At 43.3% G+C, this 23,608-nt stretch overlaps 2 protein-coding genes and 1 non-coding gene across 3 annotated transcripts in view; 2 read left to right on the top strand and 1 right to left on the bottom strand.

Annotated features, from left to right (window-relative positions):
• The window catches only part of Pi4ka (phosphatidylinositol 4-kinase alpha), a 126,116-nt gene that overhangs the window by 63,511 nt on the left and 38,997 nt on the right, over nucleotides 1-23,608 (top strand). Inside the window, exons 20-23 of the mRNA XM_085832403.1 lie at nucleotides 19,194-19,302; nucleotides 19,721-19,857; nucleotides 20,007-20,140; nucleotides 21,021-21,103. Of these exons, the coding sequence (XP_085688529.1) occupies nucleotides 19,194-19,302; nucleotides 19,721-19,857; nucleotides 20,007-20,140; nucleotides 21,021-21,103 (463 nt within the window). The remainder of the gene's footprint in view (nucleotides 1-19,193; nucleotides 19,303-19,720; nucleotides 19,858-20,006; nucleotides 20,141-21,020; nucleotides 21,104-23,608) is intronic.
• Nucleotides 89-13,463, bottom strand: Serpind1 (serpin family D member 1). Its single transcript, XM_021184694.3, has 5 exons — nucleotides 13,327-13,463; nucleotides 7,583-8,427; nucleotides 3,694-3,967; nucleotides 1,190-1,334; nucleotides 89-804 (listed from the first exon to the last, which is right to left on the bottom strand). The coding sequence occupies exons 2-5, from the start codon at nucleotides 8,406-8,408 to the stop codon at nucleotides 613-615; spliced, it is 1,437 nt and encodes a 478-aa protein (XP_021040353.1). The 5' UTR covers nucleotides 8,409-8,427; nucleotides 13,327-13,463; the 3' UTR covers nucleotides 89-612.
• LOC115029682 (U6 spliceosomal RNA) lies at nucleotides 1,704-1,810 on the top strand. Its single transcript, XR_003835231.1, has one exon. It is a non-coding gene; the product is annotated as a U6 spliceosomal RNA (small nuclear RNA).

The following is a 23,608-nucleotide window of genomic DNA, read 5'->3' as shown; positions in this document are numbered from 1 at the left end:
GCCTATAGAAGCACCTATACACACACATAAGTTAAAAATAATAAAAATATGTATATAAAAAATAAAAAAGAGAGAATTATAACAGATACATGGTAAATATGGTTGTTTATTTATCTCTAGGATAGAATATGTAGTCCTATGTACACACAGCAGAAGAGGAGATATTTACATGAATTTAAAAGTCTGAACATCTCAGACATGTTGGGATTGCTTTCCCACTGGGCAGGAACGGTGCTACTTGGACATCCTCCCTGGAAGGGGTGCAAGTTCCTCAGTACCTTTTGTCTGGAGGGGCCTGGCTGAGCAGAGGCCGTTGACGAATAAAGGCTGAGGAGGCTACCTGAGGAAAAAGTGTCAGCTCCACTCTGCCCATTCTCTTAGGGACAGAGGTGTGGGGGCTGAGGCAGTCTGTGTGTCTAGGACCTCTAGGGAATAGCTTGTACAACCATTAGTTGCATTAACATCTGTGCACTTAATGGCACTGTTTGCTGTTCAGATTATTATCATAAACCACAGAGATTATCATAGCAAAATAGCTCTGTCCTCTTTGTTAGAATGAAAACAGGAATACAGAGTGTCCCCAAACTACATCAGGTGCCCAGACCACTGCCATTAAGACTTGGCAGGGTTGGTCACTTTTCCCATGAAGAGCAGACAGCTGGTTCGGTGCTCATACACTAGGAACAGGAAGGGACGGTCAACAGTGAATCGGACTTGGGTAGACAGCGGCATGAACCCCACTGTAGTTACAGCTGCAGCTTGGGTACCCTCTTCATTCACTGTGATGGTACTTTGGTGCTTGAACTGTTTAAAATTAGAAAGGAAAAGCGTCAGGTTGGATAGGTTGTCACAGAGAGGAGGGGGTGGAGTGAGATTGAGTATCTGATAAAGACTCATTATCAGAGAACAGCTCCAGAGACCTTCCATGAGACAAATCATGCCTAGTCAAACGATCTGTAACTGATCTCTGAGCTTAGAGTGTGTTACATACACATTCTTACCTTTGCACATTAGAACTACATTAACCTTTGGCCATGGCCATAGTCTGAGAGGCCATGGGAGCTAAAATAGCCACCCAGCCCCCTGTATCCTTAAAGTCTGGATCACAGGCCCCAGCAGAAGGTTGGGGAAAGAGATAGCACCAGTGCAAGGCAAAGTGTTGGGGCTAGCACAGGAGAGAGAGACATACCAGGTCAATGGCGATCCTCTGGTCTGAGATGCCTGACATATTGCCATTCTTGTTGAAGAGCTTTGTGATTCCCATGGACTTAAGAACCTCCACCAGGTTGTAATTCTTCTCAAGCTTAAACTTTGGCAGAAGTACCTCTCGAGTTCTAGTTGGAGAAGAAGGGAGCCAATTTTATGGATACAAATGACAAAATAATTACAGTTTTCCTACTAATTTTGCATTTACTATAAAATTGACATGCATTTTTTTTGTGTTTAAGACTTATATACTGAAAAAAAAAAAGACTTATATACTGGTACTGTCCATTGAGGGTTTTGTAAAGAAAACACCCACTGTGAGTCCAGTTACAGTTAGCCCTTAGATCAGTGAGTTTCATCAGCCATGGTTCTCAGCACCAGGGAAAACTGCATCTGACTGAGCATGTGCAGAGTTCTCACTCTCCTCACTCTGTAAACAGGAAATGGAACAACTGTTGATCAGGTGTTCATATAGTATTATTATAAGAAGTGAGGCAGTGCTCACTTTGGGAGCACATATACTAAAATTGGAACGATACAGAGAAGATTAGCATGGCCCCTGTGCATGGATGACACACAAATTTGTGAAGTGTTCCATATTTAAAAAAAAAAGTGAGGCAGAGATGATTTACAGTCTTTGAGGAAAATATGCATGGGGGTGTATGTAAATGTTAGGCGATCTTATATGTAAGGAGTATGACGGTCTTGGATCTGACTGGAGGGAAAGAAGGGGCCAAGGGAGAGAAAGAGGAAAGATGCTAGACAGAACCAACCAGAAAGGGTAAACTATGGACCTGCCTAGAAGCAGGTCAGGCTCCTATTGCTGGGAGTCCACAGAGATGAAGAGGGTGAGGGAAATGGAAAGAATATGCTGGACTAGGAATAGAAGTCAGAGTTGGCGTGGCCTTACTGACTCCAGAGAGGACGTCACTGGTGAGAAGATAAGACCAGTTTATGAGTTCAGAAGGTAGGGAGTGACAGGAAGCTTTGAGTCATATTAGGAATAGCCTCAGTCTGCTATACTATACTTTGTGGCTCTGAGCCCCAGTTCAATCAACCCCAGGGTGAGGTCAATCGCAGTACCTATCAGGACTCAGGGTGAGAAATAAACAGAGCAGGCAAGCAAGGAGACGGGCAGTCCAGGGGGACGTTTGAGACAGGAATCTACAGGGTGGAATAGCATAATATGTAGAGAAATTTACCTTCCTCCAAGAGTCTGCTTTTAAGGTTTTATATGTTAGGGGGGTTATTTTATCTTAATTTTTATTATACTTATTCATTTATTTACATATTTTATGCATGTATATTGCCCAAGGTATATGGTGTGTGCATAGAGGATAGCTTTCAGGTGTCTGTTCTTTCCTTCCATCCTGTGGGTCTTGGGGATTGAACTCAGGTAGTCAGCTTGGCAGTAAGCACCTTTACCTGCTGATCCATCTCGTTGGCCTGTGTTTTGTTTTTGTGAAACAGGGTCTTACTCTTCCTAGGTTGACCCTGCCCTCATGACCTCCCACCCCAGCTTCTCCAGTGCTGGGGTCACAGGTGTGTACTGCTGTACCCAGCAGTATGTTCAGTTTTGTTGTACTTTTTTTTTATTTCTTGTCAATAGATTTCACTTCTCATTTTGAGTCTAACCAGTAAGTATCTAGTAAAACAGAAATGTATCCCTTTTCTCTATTCTTTCTGCAGTGGTCCAATAATAACTCCGGCAGATATTTAGTATCAACAGGTTCAACACTAAGTAATAAATAATAATCAAGGGAAATCATGAGTGACAAGTCTTGTTGGGATTTCCAGGCAGGGAAGGAGACAACTAATCTTTTCTGGAAGCCTCTTAGATTCCAGGCACTGAGAGTAAGGGCCTGACAGTGGAGGCAGTCAACACACCTGCTCTGTTTATTTCTCACCCTGAGTCCTGATAGGTAATGTGATGGACCTCACCCTGGAGTTGACTAAACTGGGGCTCAGAGCCACAAAGTATAGTATAGCAGACTGAGGCTATTCCTAAGATGACCCAAAGCTACCTGACCCTACCTCCTGAAACAGCTCTGTGGAGATGTCTTTCTCATCAGTGCACTCATTGAACAAGAAATTTAGACTGAAATAAACAGGCATAGCTTATGTTGCATTTCTTGGTTTTTTGTTTGTTTTTTGCTTCCCCTTTTTTTAAAAAACGAGCAAACAACAAATTGGTAGGGTGGCCCACACATGTTACCCTGGCCCTTGGAAGGCTGATGAGGGAGGAGGATCACGGCAGGTTTGAGGCCATCTGACTACATAATGAGCTCTAGGCCATCTGGGCTACAGAGTGAGATCCTGACTCAAAGGAAAGGAAAGGAAGGGCGGGGAAGGGAGAGGAGAGGACAGAGGAGAGGGGAGGGAGAAGAAAGGAGAGGAAAAGAAAAGAAAGGCAGAGATTGGTCATGGCTTTAGAACTCCTAGGTACCCCAGCCCTTAGAAAGCAAAGGAACAGATGACCTGAAGTACCTGTTTGTCATGCTTTTTTGCCATCTCTCCACTACCTGGGGTGTAAGCTGTGCTTCAAGAGTCTTCATCCCCGATAGCTTCCGTGGAACTACAATAAGCATGCTGATGCCCCCTACATACTCCAGCTGGAGAATGTCACAGTCTAGCTCCTGGTCATTTGCCGCAAGGAAATTCCCTTTAGTTTGCATCATGGAGACTTTGACTACTTCTCTCTCATTCAGCCGGAAGTTGTGGTTGTGCGTCATTTCTACTGGGAATTTATTCACCCAAGTTCCTGTAAAGTCAGAAGGAGCAGACAGGTGGAAGAATGTCCTTTTAGAATATAGTCTTAGCTCTCGAACATTTGCCATAGAGGGCTCTCTAGGACCAACCCCAAAATCTTAACAAGAGAAATTCAAAAGACTACAAGGTCTTTTTTTGTTTTTGTTTTTGTTTTGTTTTTGTTTTTGTTTTTTTTGTTTGTTTGTTTTTCGAGACAGGGTTTCTCTGTGTAGCCCTGGCTGTCCTGGCACTCACTTTGTAGACCAGGCTGGCCTCGAACTCAGACATCCGCCTGCCTCTGCCTCCCGAGTGCTGGGATTAAAGGCCGGTAGACTACAAGGTCTTATGGATTAGATTCTGACACTATCATTTGTCCCTGTCTAGTTATTTGTAAAGCGAGTAGCCCTTTAGGGTCTCACACTGTGATTTTCTAGCATTTGGCAGGACGCTTATCTGACATAGTAGTATCCTCAGGATCTTCCATGTTGGCTGGGTATAGAGATATCATTTAGGAATAAATCTTAGCTCTAAAATACTCATCATTAATAAAGTTGGTAACCAACAGGCCATGTGTCAGGCACCTTTCTTGTGTCATCTCATTTTTCAGCTCCTAGAAACTATAAAATAGATAATTTTAATTTTTATCCATAGGTGGCAAAGACACAGGAAAGTTAAAGTTAACTTGTTCAAAGTTTTGTCTGATATGTAGAGCAGCTGAGATGGAAAAAATGGAGATCTTTAGAGGAAGTCAGACACCAGACAGCTCTGGCCTGCTCATTGCTATAGTATGAGAACTATCTGTGCTTATAGGGACTTTAACAGCATTCCTAGGCCCTCCCAGCTATATGCCAGCTCAAGTTGCAATAGTCGCAGGTGCCAGCAGATGTGTACCTCAGAACCACTGGAAATCATTGCTCTTCCAGCAGTGATATGAAGCTGCTCTAACAAAGAAATTACAACACAGAGTTAAATTAGGAACAGAGATTTGGGAATTAGAAACCAAAATCGTACTTACAGAATTTTCTAACTTTTAAAATGCATCCTTCTCAGCTAGGTTTGGTGGTGCACACCTTTAATCCCAGCACTCTGGGGGCAGAGGCAAGCAGATCTCTGAGAGTTTGAGGCCAGCCTGGTCTAACGAGTGAGTTCTAGGACAGCCAGGGCTACACAGTCAGACCTTGTCACAAACAAACAAACAAAAAGATGTACCCTTCTGATTCCCAACACTGAGTCAAGTGAGTTATCTAACACAGTGAGGAAAGGTACTCTTTTACCTCAGTGTATCGTGATTATCACAAGATGATAGGATCATGTCTGCTTTGTTCTATATTACACCTACTCCAGTGCTGACAGAAAGAGTCTCTGTTTACAATTTCAAGTGTGACTAATTAATGTAGAGGCTGTGGCAGTTAGCAAACTGTTAGACTGAAGGCTATGGTGGTGCCCCCACCAGCCTGTTCTGAAGCCATTCCCAAGCATAGGATAATTACTTATGAAAGTAAAAGCTACTAGCAATAGCATACATAGTTCCTATCATACTATACTATATTATATTCACTCTGTCAAGGTCATTGTGCTCCTATTGCTTGCAACAATATGGCCAAATGCGGATCACCACCGTCTCTCAGTTCTCTCTACACCCCCATTGGAGTAGGTCTTATGCTTTCTATAAGAGTTGTCAAATAAGTTTCCCAGCATCACACAAGAAGAGGGAAGCCAGATCTTCAACTCTTGTTTGCTCAGTTCCAAAAACTGGTACTTAGAACCAGTAATGTTTTTTTGAGACAGGGTTTCTCTCTGTAACTCTGGCTGTTCTGGAATTCACTCTGTAGACCAGGTTGGACCACAGAGTCAGAGATCCGCCCACTTCTGAGTGCTGGGATTAAAGCCATGTACCAGAAAATTATATTTTCATCATAAATATCAAATATGTTTATCTATGGTCACAGGCTTGTGAGAGATTTAGCTGTTAGCCTCATTGAAACTTTAGTGCTGTGTCCAGCTCTGGAAGGACGTCTGGAGGTCAGATCTCAGCACTCAAGCCCAGTGAAGTCTTGGTCTCTCTAGTACTACTTAGCAGCCCAGCTTGATGGGATGCCAGTTTTGCAGAGCTGGGAGTTATATGTAGTACATTGACAAATCAGGAGAGGTTCTAACCTCACCTCTGCAAGAAGCAGCCATGAGGAAGTCCTTATTCTTCTCATCACTTCACAACACTGAGGCAGACAACAAGCTGTATTGGCTTCCCAGCAGCCCTTCCCTGGCTGGTTTCCTGAACTCAGTCAGTGATGACAAATGTGCCGTCGAGTCTGCTGTTAGCTCTGATGCTGAGCCATTCCAGTGCTGCCCTATGGCTTAAATAAGATGGAAGTCTACTTTGATCAGATTCCAATCAGAGGTCTAGACTTTGCCTGGATAGTCCCAGCATTGTAGGAGGCTATATCAAGAGCATCTTGAGTTGTGGGTCAGCCTGGGTTACATAGCAAGACCTTTTTTAAAAAATAAGTTTTGAGGGTTGGAGAGATGGCTCAGTGGTTAAGAGCATTGGCTGCTCCTCCAAAGGTCCTGAGTTCAATTCCCAGCAACCACATGGTGGCTCACAGCCATCTGTAATGGGATCCAGTGCTTTCTTGTGTGTCTGAAGACAGTGACAGTGTACTCACATACATGAAATAAATATTTAAAAAGAAAAAAATAAGTTTTGAATTGGGTCTCAGTGGATAGATAGGTATACACATGCACGTACTCATATATATTGGGTGGGAGATAATAATTTCTTTAAAAGTGCTCTTATACCTGGCCTGTAAGAGTTAATGAAGAAGTAATTATTTAGGAGCAGAGAGATGACTTAGCAGGTAAAGATGCCTGCTGCCATTTCTGCCAGTTTGGGTTCCGTCACAGAGAGACCTACATTATAGAAAGAGAGAACTGACTGCCTCAATGGAAAAGATAGTAATAAAAGGAACAGAATTAACGGTATATTTCCTACCTCCCATGAATGTGTAAGTACCCTGAGAAAGCTGGCTGTGGTGGCTCATGCCTTTCCTATGAGCAAGCCAGCCTGGTCTACATAGCAGGCTTTAGGCTAAACAAGGCTACACACACACACACACACACATACACACACACACAAACACACACGCCCTGGGAAGAAGTTGTATTTCTAACACTTACTGTCCCTGAACAGTTTCAGACCTATTTCTTTAGCTTTTGACCCATATTCTTACTCACCAATAATTGGGTAGGGAAATGAAGAAACCCTAACCCATACTAGCCAAATCTAAAAGGGGAGCTTGTATTATCTCTTCTAATTAATAAATCACTAAGGATAGCTTACTGAGAGCCAGCCTGAGCAGTCTTTACCCTTGGGGCATGTTACCTCTATGCTTTTGTGAATTCATCTGTAAAACACGGATTCTGATAACTCTAATACATGATGCCCACCAGATGGAGATCAAGTGAGTGTAAAATAATAGGGCTTAGTAGCTACCACCTCATCATGTTTTTCCCTGTCCCTGAATTAACCTAGTGTCTTATTTTCCTTCATAAATTACCACCTCAGTACAGTTCTAAGTGTTGTCTTCTTGTACTGTGAGTTTCCTTTGAGAATCATAAAGCTGCTTCCTACCTTTGAAGTAGATGCAGTTCAGAATCAGCATCTGAGTAGCAGGATCTATATTCTCCAGAGCTTCTTTTATAAGGCCCTTGGTGAGTTTCAGAATGTGGTTGTTTGCCTTTGATATGAAGGCAGGATCTGGGAAGTTAGCCTCCTGGGCCTCAGCAAAGTAAAACTCTCTCATAGCAGCTTTGAAGTCCTCCCGTATGGGAAACTGCTTCTGAATATAAAGGCCATTAACTGACCGAAGTGTGTACCCAAAATTCCTCCTGAATAGACGATGGGTCAGCTTTCGAAAGAGATTGTGAATGGTGGTAACCTCGTACTTGCTGCTAGCATTGACAAAGTCTCTGAAGTGTAGAACTGAGTGTACTTCTTCATGGGTCTCTCCCCTCAGACCTAAGGAGATCATCCCCATGGCAGTAGAAATGCCAACAGGTGCTATGAAGAGGTTATCAGAAGTGGTAGCCTGGTCCTTCAGGACTCGGTAAAGGTTGAAGGCAAACTTTGCATTGAGGATATTAAGACGCTGGATCCGGCTCTTGCCTTGGAAAAGCTGCAGGATGTTGCCAGCACTTGATTCTGAGTCTGTCGGGGAAACGGCATCAATGATATAAATGTAGTCGTCATCTTCACCAAGCAGCTTCTCCAGGTCCAGGTAGTCCTCATACTCTTCCCCCTCTGGAATCCAGTCATTGGTGACTGTGTTTTCTTTGTGGAAGTTAGCAGGGAGGAAGGACGTGGTCAGGTTTTCATTAGTTAGCTGCTCAGCAAGGCCTTTGCTCCCAATACACATAAATGTGATGAGAGAAAGAAGAGTGCAGAGCGGATGTTTCATTTCTGCAGAGCTAAAGCTGCTGTAAAAAACAGACAACAGGGAATGGCAGGGAGCCTGGCTGACACCACCCCACTGGAATGTGCAGACAGCAGATTCTCTTAACACAGCAAGAAGCCTTCACAGCACCAATGCTCACACCAGCTATCTGATAAAAAATAAATAGACAACTAGTGTTTTGTAAGTTTCATACATCTCCTGGAATCTATGAGCCCCTGGAGCAGTGGTTCTCAACCTTCCTAATGCTGCAACCCCTTAATACAGTTCCTCATGCTGTGGTGACCCAACCATAAGATTAGTTCATTGCAGCCAGGCAGGGGTTGTGCTCCTTTAATCCCAGCATTCGGGAGGCAGAGGCAGGTGGATCTCTGTGAATTCAAGGCCAGCCTAGCCTACAAAGCGAGTTCTAGGGCAGCCAGGGCTACACAAAGAAACCCTGGGCGAGAGGGGGACACAATTCCAACCCCCCCCCATATATATATATTTTGTTGCTACCTTATAACTATAAATTTGCTGTTATAAATTGTAAATATCTGATATTCAGGTTATCTGGGTGACCCACAGGTTGAGAACCACTGCCCTAGATGAAAATTTATTCTTTTAAAAAAAGTTTTAGATTTTTTGTATTTATTTATTTATGGAGGTGGACAGACTTGCCATGCTGTGTGTGTGGAAGTCACAGGACAACTGGTAGAACTCACTGTCCTACCATGTGAGTCCCAGGCACCTGTACCTGCTGAGCCATCTCAGCAGCGCAATTTTTTTATTATTTATTTACGTCTCTGTGTGTGTGTGTGTGTGTGTGTGTGTGTGTAGTGTGTGCACACACATGTAAACATGCATGCCACAGTCAGATGGTTGGGTGAAGTTGCTTATTCCACCTTTATATGAATTGTGGAGATGAAACTCAGGTTTGCACAAGAAGCACCTTCCCTGGTGAGCCAGTTCACTGATCTGACACTGCCTCCGTTACTGATGTAAAGGAGGGGCCTAGGCGATTCCTAGAGCCTCTTTTTCATTCATTCACCAACATCATCACCTGTCTCTAGAAAGCAGGCCTAGTACTGGAGGCACTGAGGTTTGCCTGCTGAAGTACACAGACTCATGGGACAGGCAGGGAGAACTTTCCAGGATCAAGAGCTTTCTAAACAGTGCTGCCATGATTTGGGGGCAGGGAAAGGGAGAGGTGTCCAGAGAGTTACAGAGGTTTCCTAAGAGCTGGGCTAGAGTGAATGCCTGAGGCAGGAGGAGTTTCCAGTAGATGGACTGAGCCTTACCAAACTCCTGCTCACCTGTGAGAGGAGGTGTTATGAACGAACATGAGCCAGCCTTCTAGAAACATATTGTAAAGACTGCTGTACTCTGTGCAGTCGTTTGGATTAATTTGTTTAGGATTTGGAACTTGATAAGACTTCCTTAGGACTCACAGAGAAAGGAGTATGGCTGGGGTCCTGTGTCTCTCCTGCAGTCCCAGGGGCTATTAGGGACTGTAGAGAGAACTTTGCTGTCAGGAGAAAGAAAACCTTTTCTACTTCCTGTTTTCAATCTCACTGTGCAATCAGGGTCTGCAGGAGAGTGATGTCAGAGGCTGTAGACGAGCAAGGTATTTTATGTAGACCCTGTTCTTGTCTTTATCTGCTCATCCCTTGCCTTGTTTCTGAGGAGACCTTGATAACTTATTAAATCCAGATTTTCTGCCCAGTGGCTTTGATTTGCTCTTCCAGTCTCTCAATTTCTAAAGAGGTAGATGACCTCTCTTGTTGCTTCCCTGTCTCAGCAGCTAGGTATATCTTCTAGGAAAAAAAAGAAGTCTATTTTGTGCCTGTGACCATTTCTTGATTTAGAATATCTGTTGCCAGTCTATATTCAGTAAGGGTTGCTGGCTCCTGATAAAGTATTCAGACGTGCTAGGCCTGTAGACAGTTTAGGGACTAGCTTTGCAGATGCTCTATTTGAAAATCTACTGCCATTTTAATCTATCATGAGATGTGGCCTTCCTTTGCAACTACTAAGAGATGGCAGTGGTTTGATCCAGGAATATAGATAAATATTAACTAGACTCACCCAGATGTCGGGATTGAGGGACGGTAGATGATGAGTAGTAGGTTGGTTAAGTCCCCAGATCCCTAGTCTCATGCTGCTTGCCTTAGAGTGCCAGGACACTCAAACTGCTCACACTTGGGGAACAGCTTTACCAGCCTTTGTCCTTAGGAACTGTCCCTATAATGTGGTTAAAATTAGCATTCCCAGCTTTGTTTTTTGTTTGTTTATTTTTTGTTTGTTTTGTTTTTTTTAAAAGATTTTATTTTTTTTATTTAATGTATGTGAGTACACCATAGCTGTACAGATGGTTGTGAGCCTTCATGTGGTTGTTGGGAATTGAATTTTTACGATCTCTGCTAGCTCTGGTCAACTCCGCTCGCTCAGACCCAAAGATTTATTTATTATTATACACTGTAGCTGTCTTCAGATGCACCAGAAGAGGGCATCAGATCTCATTACGGGTGGTTGTGATCCACCATGTGGTTGCTGTGATTTGAACTTGGGACCTTCAGAAGAGCAGTCAGTGCTCTTACCCGTTGAGCCATCTCGCCAGCCCTTGTTCTGATTTTTTTGAGACAAGGTTTCTGAACAGCCAAGGGTGTCCTGGAACTGGCTCTTTAGACCAGGCTGGTCTCAAACTTGTAGAGATCAGCCTTCCTCTACCTCCCAAGTGCTGGGATTAAAGGTGTGTACCACCACCTCCTGGCCACAGCATTGTTTTAATCATAACTGAGGGACTTTTTAAAAAGACACTGTGCATCTCAGGCTAGCTGAAAATCTTGTGTACCAAGGCTGACCTTAAGTTTCTGACCCTTTTGCTTATACCTCCTTATTTGTAGACCGATATCACCATACCTATACTGTACAGTGCTGCAATGAGACAGGGCTGTCAGTGCTAGGAGGACGCTCTCCCAGCTGAGGTACATCTACAGCTGGCTGGGGGACTGCTGAAGTGCTTATTTTAGAAAAAGAGTCACATGCTTTCTGACTGTGAATCAGCCCGATCCTCCTCAGCACTTTGCTGAGACTCGTGGCTACATAATCTACACATGTGGAACAATTTCTGGAAACAGTATCTAATGTAAATAGAACTAGTTTCAAGATAAAATCAGGCATGGATATCATTGACATTAAGTGGGCTAGAGAGGGGGCTCAGCAGTTAGTACTTCCTGATTTTCAGAGGAACGAGAGTTCAGGTCCTAGCCCTCCAGGTGGGTGGCTCAGCCATCTGTAACTCCAGCTCCAAGGAGTTTTGTACCCTTCTGGCAGTCTGTACAGTGTGGTGCATACTTGAACAGACAAGTGCATATGCACAAATAAAAAGAAAATACATCTTTATGAAAAGAAAAAGGAAGAACAGAAGCAACTTAATGGAAGCCTTTTTATGATTACAGTTAAAAGTATCCTTAGCTAAAACAGTAGTTACAATAATGTTAAAGAACAAAAGAAAAGCCAGCTTGAATTAATGTAGGCTCAAAGAGACTAGTCTGAGCCCAAATAGTAAAGATGTTCTTCATCTAATCCTGGAACTCCAAACACAGTCTGGTTTGGTTGGGTTGGGTTGGGTTGGATTGGGTTGGGTTGGTTCGGTTCTGAAGGGTAAGCATCATATACCCTGTTCCTGAAGGTATGTCCAAAAGGCATAAGCCATAGTTTTCATTATTCTCTTCTTAGAGAAAGGAAAAATGTAGTTATTTTATGCATTGAAAATTAGAGATCTGACAGATAAATCTTTCTATTTTGCTCATCAGTTTCATTAAAAAAAAATTAAGGCATTTAAAAATACCTGTAAGTTGTATATGCGTTCAAGTTGCTGTCTTTGAATTGAAATGCTATAATTTTAAGATATTCATCCAAATGTTGTTTTCATGGGAGCATCATATAGTGTATTCTTGAGAGTTGCATGGATTGGAGTTGGCCTTTTTGTATATGTGTCATAAAGAACACCATTTCCTGCTGTGATCTCTCCAGATCCCAACAGAACAAGCAGGAAGGGAAACCTTTTTATGTTAAAATAACTTCAAACTTACAAAAGAATTGAAAGTATAGAGTAGCAGAGCAGCCACTGTGTTCCCTTTAGTGTTGTGTGCGTGTGTGGTGTGGTGTGGTATGTGTGCGTGTGTGGTGTGGTGTGATGTGTGTGTGTGTGTGTGGTATGGTATGTGGTGTGGTATGATGTGATGTGTGTGTGTGTGTGGTATGTGGTGTGTGTGTATGTGATGTGGTATGGTGTGGTATATGTGTGGTGTGTGTGTGTGTGGTATGATGTGGTGTGTGTGTGTGTGTGTGGTATGGTATGTGGTGTGTGTGTATGTGATGTGGTATGATGTGGTATGGTGTGGTGTGGGTGCATGTATTGTGTGTGTGTGTGTGTGTGTATGATGTGATGTGGTGCATGTGGGGGGGTACATGTATATGTATCAACATGTACACATTTTCTGGGCATTTTGAGGTTAGATCTCTTACATTCCTCTAACCTTTAAATAGTAATGCTTAGGTGGAAACTTCCTCTAGAACAAGAATATTCTCATTCTTAATCACTAGACAATTATCTAATTTGAAAAGAAATTGATTTTGTGCCCTGGGGTGATAGATACCCAGGGGCTGCAAGTGCTGGAATTTCAACCTTGTGCTGCCATCCCAGTTTCCAGTATAAAGTATCAAAGGTATAATAATCTTGTCTCTTAAAATTCAATTCCATTTTTGTCAGTTGTACCAATATTAATATTAAACTAAATATTAAACTAAATTTTAAAGAATATTAAACTAAATTTTTTAAATAATATATTCTTTTCTCAATAAAGGAACCAATTGTTTAGCTCTAAGCATTAAAAATAAAAATTTATAATTGGCAAAAAATGTTAGAAACCAAACTTACCTCTGTACCTCTGAGCAGTGGTGTGGCAGAGATGAAGCCAGAGAAGGTCAGCAGCAGGTTCCAATGTGAACTTTGGTGCTGGGCCGTTGTGTGTTTTCCAAAGCAAATATGTCCTAACTCAAACACCACGCAAGTAGCTTTGTCAGCAGAGCCCTTTCAGCTCACTTTGATCACTTCTTAGGACAAGCTACTTCCAAACCACAGTTCTGTGTGGCTGAGGTGTTGAGTGTTCCTATCTGTATCAGCATGTCTGCACCATCTTGTTCAGGACATCTTGCTGAAGTTATGCATACCTGAGGCACTGTTCAGTGTCCTGGGAGCCATGTCTTCCCCTGCTGGGTCTCCGTCTGTGTGAAGGCTGACTGCTACACTATAGGTGGAGTTACCTTAAGTTCACGGAAAGCTTTTTCCTCATTGAAAGGGGAAGGGGAAAGTTAAGGTTGGTGATTTAGGAAATGCATAAATTGGTGTAAACCTTTTGAGTTGTTTGTTTGTTTGTTCGTTTTCAAGACGGGTTTCTCAGTGTAGCCCTGGCTGTCACTATGTAGACCAGACTGGCTTTGAACTCACAAGAGATCTGCCTGTCTCTGCCTCCTGAGGGTTGAAATTGAAGGCATGTACCACTATGTCTTGCCCTCAAAAACTTTTAAAATGTTGTTTTTACTGTCATTCCTCAGCATATAGTTACCAAATTAATATATCTTTGGATTATATTGTACTAAATGGTGTCTGTGTGAGAGTGTATATATGTGTCTTTGTGCGTGTGTGTGTCTGAAAGAGAATGTGTGTGTGAGAGAGAGTGTGAGAGTGTGTGAGAGAGTGTGTGTGTGTTTGTATGAGAGAGTATGTGTGCATATATGTGTGTATAAGTGAGAGAGAGGGAGGAAGAGAATGTGTGTGTGTGTGTGTGTGTGTGTGTGTGTGTGTGTGTGTGTGTGTGTGTGTGTTAACTCCACATACATTTCTACCAGGAGCAGCATCGAGTTGCTCAGAGAGACTCTCCAGTCTATTAGGGACTGCTTTGCAGCTTCAGCACTAGCAGGCTCTGAGCCCTTGGTACTTAAATGCTGTTTCTCTTTGGTGCATCTTCCTTGCAGAGCAGTATGTGGGTGTCACTTGGATGTCACATTTCTGTCTTAGGAAACCATATTGAGCACCTTGACTGAAACTATAGTTAGCATTCTCTCCTGTAAAGAAAAAGTGCTGGATGTAGTATGTTAGGTACTTTTGCTGTGGTATGTTACAGGAGAAAGGGTTAATAGGACTTAAGTTTGCAAAGGGTTAGAGTCTGTGATGGTAGAGTGAAGGCATGACCACAGGAACTTCAAGAGCTCACATGAACTACAAGCTGGAGGCAAGGGCACACTAGGAGTGAGCCAAGTCTTTTGAAATGTCAAACCCTACCCAAAATACACACCTCCTAATCCTTCCCAAACAGTTCCACAGCTAGGGACCAAGTTTTCACACATATGAGCCTCTATGAGCCTCTTATTCAGACACCACAGATGACTCAAACTACTGCTCTGGCAGAGTACTCAGGCTCAATTCCCAGTACCATATCAAGTGACTCATGACTGCTTGAAATTCCAACTTGAGGGGCTCTGCTGCCTCTGGCCTTCAAGAGCACCTGCACTCAAATGCAGAAATGCTCACAGATGCACATAATTTTGAAAATAGAATTTAAAAAATAATTTTTAAAATATGCTTGTTATGTAAGGGAGCTGTAAAACTGAACTCAGAGTAGTGACCAACACACAGTAAATGCCCAGAAATGTTACCCATTCGCAGTTACTGAACCTGTGTGTACATGTTCACAGAGAAAACCAGGCAGGAGGCACAGCTCCATTCTGTGCTACTTTCTATTGCTGTGATAAACACCATGGCCAAAACAATAGAAAGAAGAATTTATCTGAATTTACAGTACAGGAGGGATAAGATCTACTCATGGCAGGAAGCAACAGCTGTGGCTGGAGTTATTGAGAGTTCACATCTTGAACTACAAACAGAAAACAGACCAAACTCAAAATGGCAGTTTTTTAAACTCTCAAAGCCTGCCTCCAGTATCATCACTCCTCCAGCAAGACCACTCCACCTCACCAAACACTGCCATCACCGAGGGTAGGGAGGCACAGAAAAGGACACCCGTCCCACTCAAAAGTATGTAACTGACTTCTTGGCTAGAATTGGGTTGAATTGAAATTTGTTTTTGTTTTTGTTTTTTATTGGGTATTTTCTTTATTTACATTTCAAATGTTATCCCCTTTCCTGGTTCCCCCCGCTACCCACCCCTCCCCCGAAACCCCCTATTCCATCACGTTATTTTTGTTTTTGTTTTGTTTTCAATATTTTTGTTATTGTTTTCCTCTTTGTTTTATAAATGCTTGGCAAGAATCCTGACTGGCGCTCTCTCTCTCTCTCTCTCTCTCTCTCTCTCTCTCTCTCTCTCTCACACACACACACACACACACACACACACACACACACACACACACACACAGGATCTCATGTGACACAGTGTAGCCAAGATCCTTCTGCTTCCACTAAACTCTAGGGTTACAGGCATGGGACACTACTCCCCAGTACAGTATCAGGGATTGACCCCTAATCCCAGGGCCTCACAGGTGATACACAAGTACCAGCCCAGCTGAGCTACAGTTCCAGCCTTATTCATTTAAACCAGAAATCAGAGGTATTGCCTACAGCTCTAGTTTCTGGCCCTATAACCGATTATTGAAAAGAAAGGGGGAAAAAACATTAAAAACCAAAACTTAGGTTTCAACACTTCTCGCACCTTGACATTTAAATCTGTTTACCACATAAAGGTGGGTTATGTATGTTCTAAACCCCAGCATAAACCGAATGGCGTCTCAGATAAACTCTGGTTCTGACGCCCTCTTCTAGCTCGTCTGAAGACAGCTACAGTGTACTTATGTATAGTAATAAATCTCTGGGTGGACCAGTGCGAGCAGAGTGCTTCAATTCAATTCCCAACAACCACATGAAGGTTCACATGCTCTTCTCCGCTCTTATCGGGGTTGTTGTTGCTGTATCAATGTATGTATCACAGCTTACTTTGAGGTTACGGAGTACTTGCAGAGTTGAACTAAGAACTATTCATTGCAAATCACTTAACACAGAAGTTACTGTTTCCCTGTGTCTGTTTAATTAAATATATATGCCTAGATGAGAAGACATGGCAATAACCAACCCTGTGCACTGGACTTGCATTCCTATTGTGGCATCTGTGCTCAAGCTCTGGGAGACCACAGTCTGTACAGCAAACATCTGATCAGTCAGATTTCTCTGTATTCTTCAAAAATGGCCTTTAGAGCCAGATGTAGTGCTTAATAATCCCAGCACTCAAGAGGCAATGCCCACAGTTCTCAAGGCTGCCTGTTCTATTTAGTGAGACCCTGTGTGGGTGTTTGCCGCCTGTGTGTTGTGTGTGTGTGTATGTGTATACACCTATGCATGCAATACTCATGGAGGCCAGAAGAGGACCTCAGATTCCTCCCAAAACTAGAGTTAATAAATGCTAGCTGCCATATGGTGCTGGAAATCAAACCCAGCTCCTTTGGAAGGAAGAGAGCAGTAACTGCTCTTAAGTTCAGAGCTACTTCTCCTGCCCCTAAGCTTTTGTTTAGAAAGTGGGAAGGGAGTATCTTAGTGAGTAGTCACTATCTCCTCAAGCCTGAGGATCCAAGTTCAGCCTCTGGAATTGAATCACACAGCTGTAATCCCAGCCAGCCCTCCTGTAGAGACTGATATGAGAAACACAGATAGTAGAAGCACCTGGAAGGGATCCATCCAGCCTTTGCATTTTTCTGTCATGACTCCAGATTCCTTGCTCAGTCACTTCCACTTAGCCTAGGACTCTGATTTCTTTTTTCTTTTTTTTTTAAGATTTATTTATTTTATATATATTAGTATACTGTAGCTGTACAGATGGTTGTGAACCTTCATGTGGTTGTTGGGAATTGAATTTAAGCCCTCTGCTCGCTCTGGTCCACCCAAAGATTTATTATTATACATAAGTACACTGTAGCTGTCTTCAGATGCGCCAGAAGAAGGCATCAGATCTCATTGCCGGTGGTTGTGAACCACCATGTGATTACTGGGATTTGAACTCAGGACCTTCAGAAGAGCAGTCAGTGCTCTTACCAGCTGAGCCATCTCACCAGCCCCCTCTGATTTCTTTTTAAGCATAAGCAGGACTGCTGTCCTACTGTCCATAAGTAGCTCTTGCCTGTCCTTAGGAGCCCTTCCAGCTCCTTCCATCCCATGAGACTGTTACCCTGCACTAAGCTGCCACAGCTGCCTTGTCTTAGAATGTATCAGAGAACTGCTTGCTTCTTCCTTTCCTGAAGCCACCCCCATTTACCCTTTCTAGGCACTAGAGTAGTTTTAGCTGCGGTAATAACTGATGGACAGGAGGAGTAAGAGAATAGGCGTAGCCTATGACTTACTCTCCACCCCAGTCCTTAGGAGGGAGCCAGGAGGTCCCAGGGTGAAGAGAAGGATCCCAAACCACAGAAAGTTTAGTAACTATCTCTCACCTGTCAAAACAGTGTTGGGGTTCTCTGCCACTTGAAGATTTGATTTGTTTCGTTTTGTCTATTTGTTTATTTGTTTGGAGACAAGGTCTCACTATGTCCTGGCTGGTTCAGAACTCACTGTATAGACCAGGCTGGCCTTGAACTCACAGAGAGAGAGATTTACCTACCACCAGACCCTCTTAGCAACATTCACCTTGATGTCTCCTATCTGGAACCCTATTTGGGCCTCTACCTGCCTCTTAGAACCTCATCTTAGGTTCACCTATCACCATCCTCAGTCACACAGCTACTCAAGCTTGTCACCCTTGGCCACTCTCCAAACTGCAAGCACTTTGTCATTTGTCCTTGGTGGCTAGTGTCCTATGGAACACTGAGCTTTCTGCCCTGTCACTCCATCTACTATTGCACTCCCCAACTCCTTAGAACATCCGAAGTCCATCCTAAGCCAACCCTCTCAGTACCCTGGCAGCTCTAAAGGAGAGGCCAGAGCTTCTGTCTTGGGCCACTTAGCTCCAGACCAGTACCTGTGGGAGCTATGTCCTCAGGAGTTCTATGAAGACCAATGTGCTCAGTGGAGTGGTTTGTACAAGTATAACCATTTATGTAACTGCCATGCAATGGTGTGCTTTTCAAGCAGGCAGACTGTTCTCTCAAGCAAGGATTTAGGGATTTTGACTTCTCATTCCTGCACTCAAACTAGTTTGCTTTTACTACATGTTGAGATTCTGCCCAAGATTACTGTTTTAAAAAGTCATGTACTGAAAAAGATTTGAAAGGTGCTTCTTCACTCTGTCCATAATATTGCTCAGTCTGCCAGGTGGTGGTGGTGGCACACACCTTTAATCCCAGCACTCAGGAAGCAGACACAGTCAAATCTCTGTGAGTTTGAGGCCAGCTGGTCTATGGTACTGTCTCTGAAGGCCCTCCCAGTCCCAGCCTTGTGACTTGAGGTTTCTTATAGCAATTAGTGCTGTCCTCTGTCCTCTGCCTGGCTAGGCTTCTGGAGACGCATAACAGCATTTCCAGGACTCTGCCCCCATTGTAAATGTTTTCCTCCCAGTTAGACAGAAGGTCCTTTGAAGTCCAACCATGGTGCCTGGTCCACATTACTCAATCTGTATAGCCAGTAAGAGAATGAGGCTGATGGTGGGCAGAATGATGGAGAAGTGCCAGCCAATGCTCCCTGTGCCTATTTGCACCCATTCTGACTGGCCAGGTCTGGGATGGGGCTCTTGGAGAATGTGTGCTTGATTTTACACTTAGTATAGTGGAGTTTTACTAGCAAATAACCTTTCTCCCTTCCCACATCAGCTCACCCGACGATTGCCACCCATCAAAGAAGCTAAACCTAGGCTACAGAAGCTTTTCCGGGATTTCTGGCTCTACTCTGTGCTAATGGGATTTGCTGTGGAAGGCTCAGGTAAGGAGTGGTGTCTCCCCGAGGAATGCTGAGTGTACAAGAAACAGCTAAGGTCAGACTCAACAACGCCAGAGTCTGGGTACATTTGTTCTGAGCCCAAATGTAGCTACAGGAACTTATAAACATTACATTCCCAATGGGGATGCTACATCTTATACAAAAATTAGACAGCAGATTTGTTTCTGCGTCTCATTATGGGGGACACTTGTCTTAGGAAACCCAGGACTCTAGAAATTGCCAGTCAATACGTAAGATTTCTTGAACTAGGTACTCTATGTTCTCATATAGTCATCCTCTCTCCTCTCTCCTCTCTCTCTCATCCCATCTACCCTGTGCTGAGTAAATGGCCTCACTCATTGGTCAGGTGGCCTACTGACCTGTATACTCAGCTCTTATCTTTCACCCCTCTCTCTTACAGGACTCTGGCCGGAAGAGTGGTATGAGGGAGTCTGTGAAATAGCTACCAAGTCACCTCTGCTTACCTTTCCCAGCAAAGAGCCTCTGCGATCAGTCCTCCAGTACAATTCAGCTATGAAAAATGATACGGTCACCCCTGTACGGGTTCTCTTCTCACTCTTGTTAATCTGTCCAGAAAAAAAATTAGAACAGATCCTTTTCATGGCCTTATATGTTGCTAACCATTAGGCTTCCTTGCTACTGGAAAGGCACCATCATGAACCTCTTGAGTATTTCTTTCCCTCCAGGCTGAACTGAGTGAGCTCCGAAGTACCATCATCAACTTGCTAGATCCTCCTCCTGAGGTGTCTGCCCTCATCAACAAGCTGGACTTTGCCATGTCTACCTATCTCTTGTCTGTGTATCGGCTGGAGTACATGAGGTACACGAGCCTTCACCTCCACACACATTGAAGCGAATGTTGATAGATGTGGGACTTTTTCAACTCCTCCCAAGAACTACAAGCATTTAGAAAGCAAACAACTGTTGGTGGCAGGGGGAGGGGAAGGGGTCCTTTAATCCCAGCAGTTGGTAGGCAGAGGCAGGTGGACAGCCAGAACTACGTACCCATGTACATACGTGTGTGTGTGTGTGATGTGTCACACTGGAGAAGCCAAGACAGAAGGATTGGTATAAGTTTGAGACCAGCCTAAGCTACATGAAACCATGACTCACAAAAATGAAGAAGGAGCTGGACAGATGGCACAGTGATTCTGAGGACTTGCCATGATTTCCAGCACCCGCATAAGGCAGTTTACAGTCCCCTCTAACTCTGGCCTCAGCAGGCACCCACTCACACAGCATACAGACATATACACATGCAATCAAAACCCCAAGAATGGCCCAGAATATGCCAAAGGTAAAGAAATCCCGAATGCAGGTCTCAAGGTGGGCATGGTAGCATATGACTTTAATCCCAGAACTCAGGAGGCAGAGGCAAGTGGACCTCTGTGAGTTCTAGGCCAGCCTGGTCTACACAGTGAGTTCCAGAGCTATACAGAGAAAGGCTGTCTCAGAAAACCAAAGAAAGAAAAAAGAAAAAGCCTTGGTTCATTTAACCTCTCTGTGGGTTGAAGGAGATAGGACTTTATTACTAAATGGTAATACATCAGCCTGTAGAAACTCCAAATGAGTGTGTGCTCCTATAAACAGCAGAGATGGTATCCTGTAAGCCAAACCAGTTCAGAACAGTGGCGGGTCTCTGATGGGAAAGGGAGAGTTACATGTTTGTAAAGTGTGTTCAATGCTGCTCTCTTTGTTAGGGTACTGCGTTCTACAGATCCCGATCGCTTCCAGGTAATGTTCTGCTACTTTGAGGATAAAGCTATTCAAAAAGACAAATCTGGTAAGCTCATTATTACAGTACTTTCATGATAAATTGAGCTTGAGTAGGAAAAAGAAAAGAATATTTCCTATTTTCTGTCACATAGAGAAAATAGTTTTATGATGTTACATACTCCATTGAAAGTATCTTCATAAAATATATAACCTTAAAAATAAGGCAAGGTAGTACATCAAGATGGCTCAGCAGAGAAAAGTACTTGTGCCTGTCAGCCTAAGTTTGATCCCTGGGACCTCTGTGGTAGAAGGAGAGAACTGACTCTATAAATTGTCTTCTGACACTTGCCGGGCGTGGTGGCGCACGCCTTTAATCCCAGCCCTCGGGAGGCAAAGGCAGGCAGATTTCTGAGTTCAAGGCCAGCCTGGTCTACAAAGTGAGTTCCAGAGAAACCCTGTCTCGAAACACCCCCCCCCCAAAATTGTCTTCTGACACTTAAAATCCACCTGCACTGTGAAATACAAGTGCACATGTGCACGCAGAATAAATAATAAATGTAAAATACTTTTTTCCTTTTAAAAATGATTTATTTTTATTTTATAACCTATTTTGCCTGCATGTCTGTCTGTTTGAGGGTGTTGGATCCCCTGGAACTGAAGTTACAGACAGTTGTGAGCTGCCATATGGGTGCTGGGAGTGGAACCTAGGTCCTCTAGAAGAGCAGGCAGCGCTGTTAAGTGCTATTAACCACTGAGCCATCGCTCCAGCCCTCTAAAGACCTTTGTTTTGTTGTTGTTTTGTTTTCTTTTGTTTTTTGAGACAAGGTTTCCCTGTGTAGCCCTGGCTGTCCTGGAACTCACTCTGGAGACCAGGCTGGCCTTGAACTCAGAAATCTGCTCTGCCTTCCCAAGTACTGGGATTAAAGGCATGCGCTACGATTGCCCGGCTCCTTTTTTTAATTTTTTTTTTAAATAATCCAGGGTAGCCTGGGTTATTGTTGAGTGGGTAGGGTGCTTCCCTGTGGGCCTAAGACCCTGTGTTCAGTTCCTGGTGTACTAGTATTCGCTGTTACCCAAGCCCTTGGTTGTGGAGGCAGGAGGATCAGAAGTTCAGGGTCATCTCAACTACATACGGTGTTCAAAGACAGAGCAGGATACTCGAGATGATGTCAAATGGCTGGGTAGGTATCCAGGCTCCTTGGGAGGCTGAAGCAGGATAATTGCAAATTCAGGGCAAACCTGATTAACTTAGAGATTCAAAAAAGCAGAAAGAGGGCTGGAAAGATTTCTCAGTAGGTAAGGGTGTTTGCTGTGAAGACCCAGCAAGAATTCCCAACACTCTTGTAAAAGCTGAAAATGGCTGTGTGCCAGCTGGATCCAAGCTTTCCCTGGCCAGCCGTCCTAACAAAAACGGCAACGTCCTAACCCAAACATCCTAACCAAACAGCAACATCCTAACAAAGAGGCAAGCTTTGGCTTTAGCAGAGAACCTTCTGAAAACTTAGATAAATAGTGATAGGAAAAAATACCCAGTGTCCTTCTCTGGTGTCTCCATGTGCATCCCACACAGGTATACAGACAAGCATACAGAACTCATACACAAAGGGAGGTTATGGGGATGTAATTCAATGATAGAGGGCATGTATGGGACCCTAGATGCAATTCTCAGAACCAGAAAAAGAAATTTAATTTAATTTTAAAAACACATTCTTCTGATTTTGTCAGTCTGCAAAGACCCAAAACAGTTCACTTTCTGTGTACAAGCAGCAGGCTAGTATCCAGACACTGGTCTCTCCTGCTAAAAAGAACCAAGGCTCCTTAGATAGTCACTTATGGATCTGAAGCATCTTTCTGTTGCTTGTTGAATGTAAATAGTGTTTTTTTGTAACTTTGCTTAATTGAAATGAGTTGACATTATAAATGGTATGAATCATAATGATGTTCTAAAAAGAGTCAAGTTTAGTATAAAATGTAGAACAAAAATAGGGAGACTTAGCCGGGCATGGATGCACACGCCTTTAATCCCAGCACTTGGGAGGCAGAGGCAGGCGGATTTCTGAGTTCGAGGCCAGCCTGGTCTACAAAGTGAGTTCCAGGACAGCCAGGGCTATACAGAGAAACCCTGTCTTGAAAAACCAAAAAAAAAAAAAAAATAGGGAGACTTCATTTCAAGTTGTCCCTTTTATAAAATGGCATAGAGTTTGCATAGAAGCTACACACATCTGCAGGTATGTTGTAAGTCATTTTGTATTACTTATATTACCCAGTACAATGTAAATATTATGTAAATAGCTCATATGATTTTCCATTTATTTTTACTTTGTGTGTTGTATGACTGTATGCATGTATATATGTGCATTGTATACACTTACTTAGTTTAGGTTTTCTTTTCCTTTTCCCCCACCTTTGGTCTTTCTTTTCTTTTCTTTCTTTCTTTTCTTTCTAAGATTTATTTATGGTATATATGTGAGTACACTCTGTAGCTGTCTTCAGACACACTAGAAGAGAACATTGGATCCCATTACAGATGGTTGTAAGCAACCATGTGGTTGCTGGGAATTGAACTTGGGAC

The sequence above is a fragment of the Mus caroli genome, unplaced genomic scaffold, assembly GCF_978045245.1.
Source record: "Mus caroli unplaced genomic scaffold, Mus_caroli_1 scaffold_17, whole genome shotgun sequence".
Classification (NCBI taxonomy): domain Eukaryota; kingdom Metazoa; phylum Chordata; class Mammalia; order Rodentia; family Muridae; genus Mus; species Mus caroli.
This window is presented reverse-complemented; position numbering and strand designations above follow the sequence as displayed.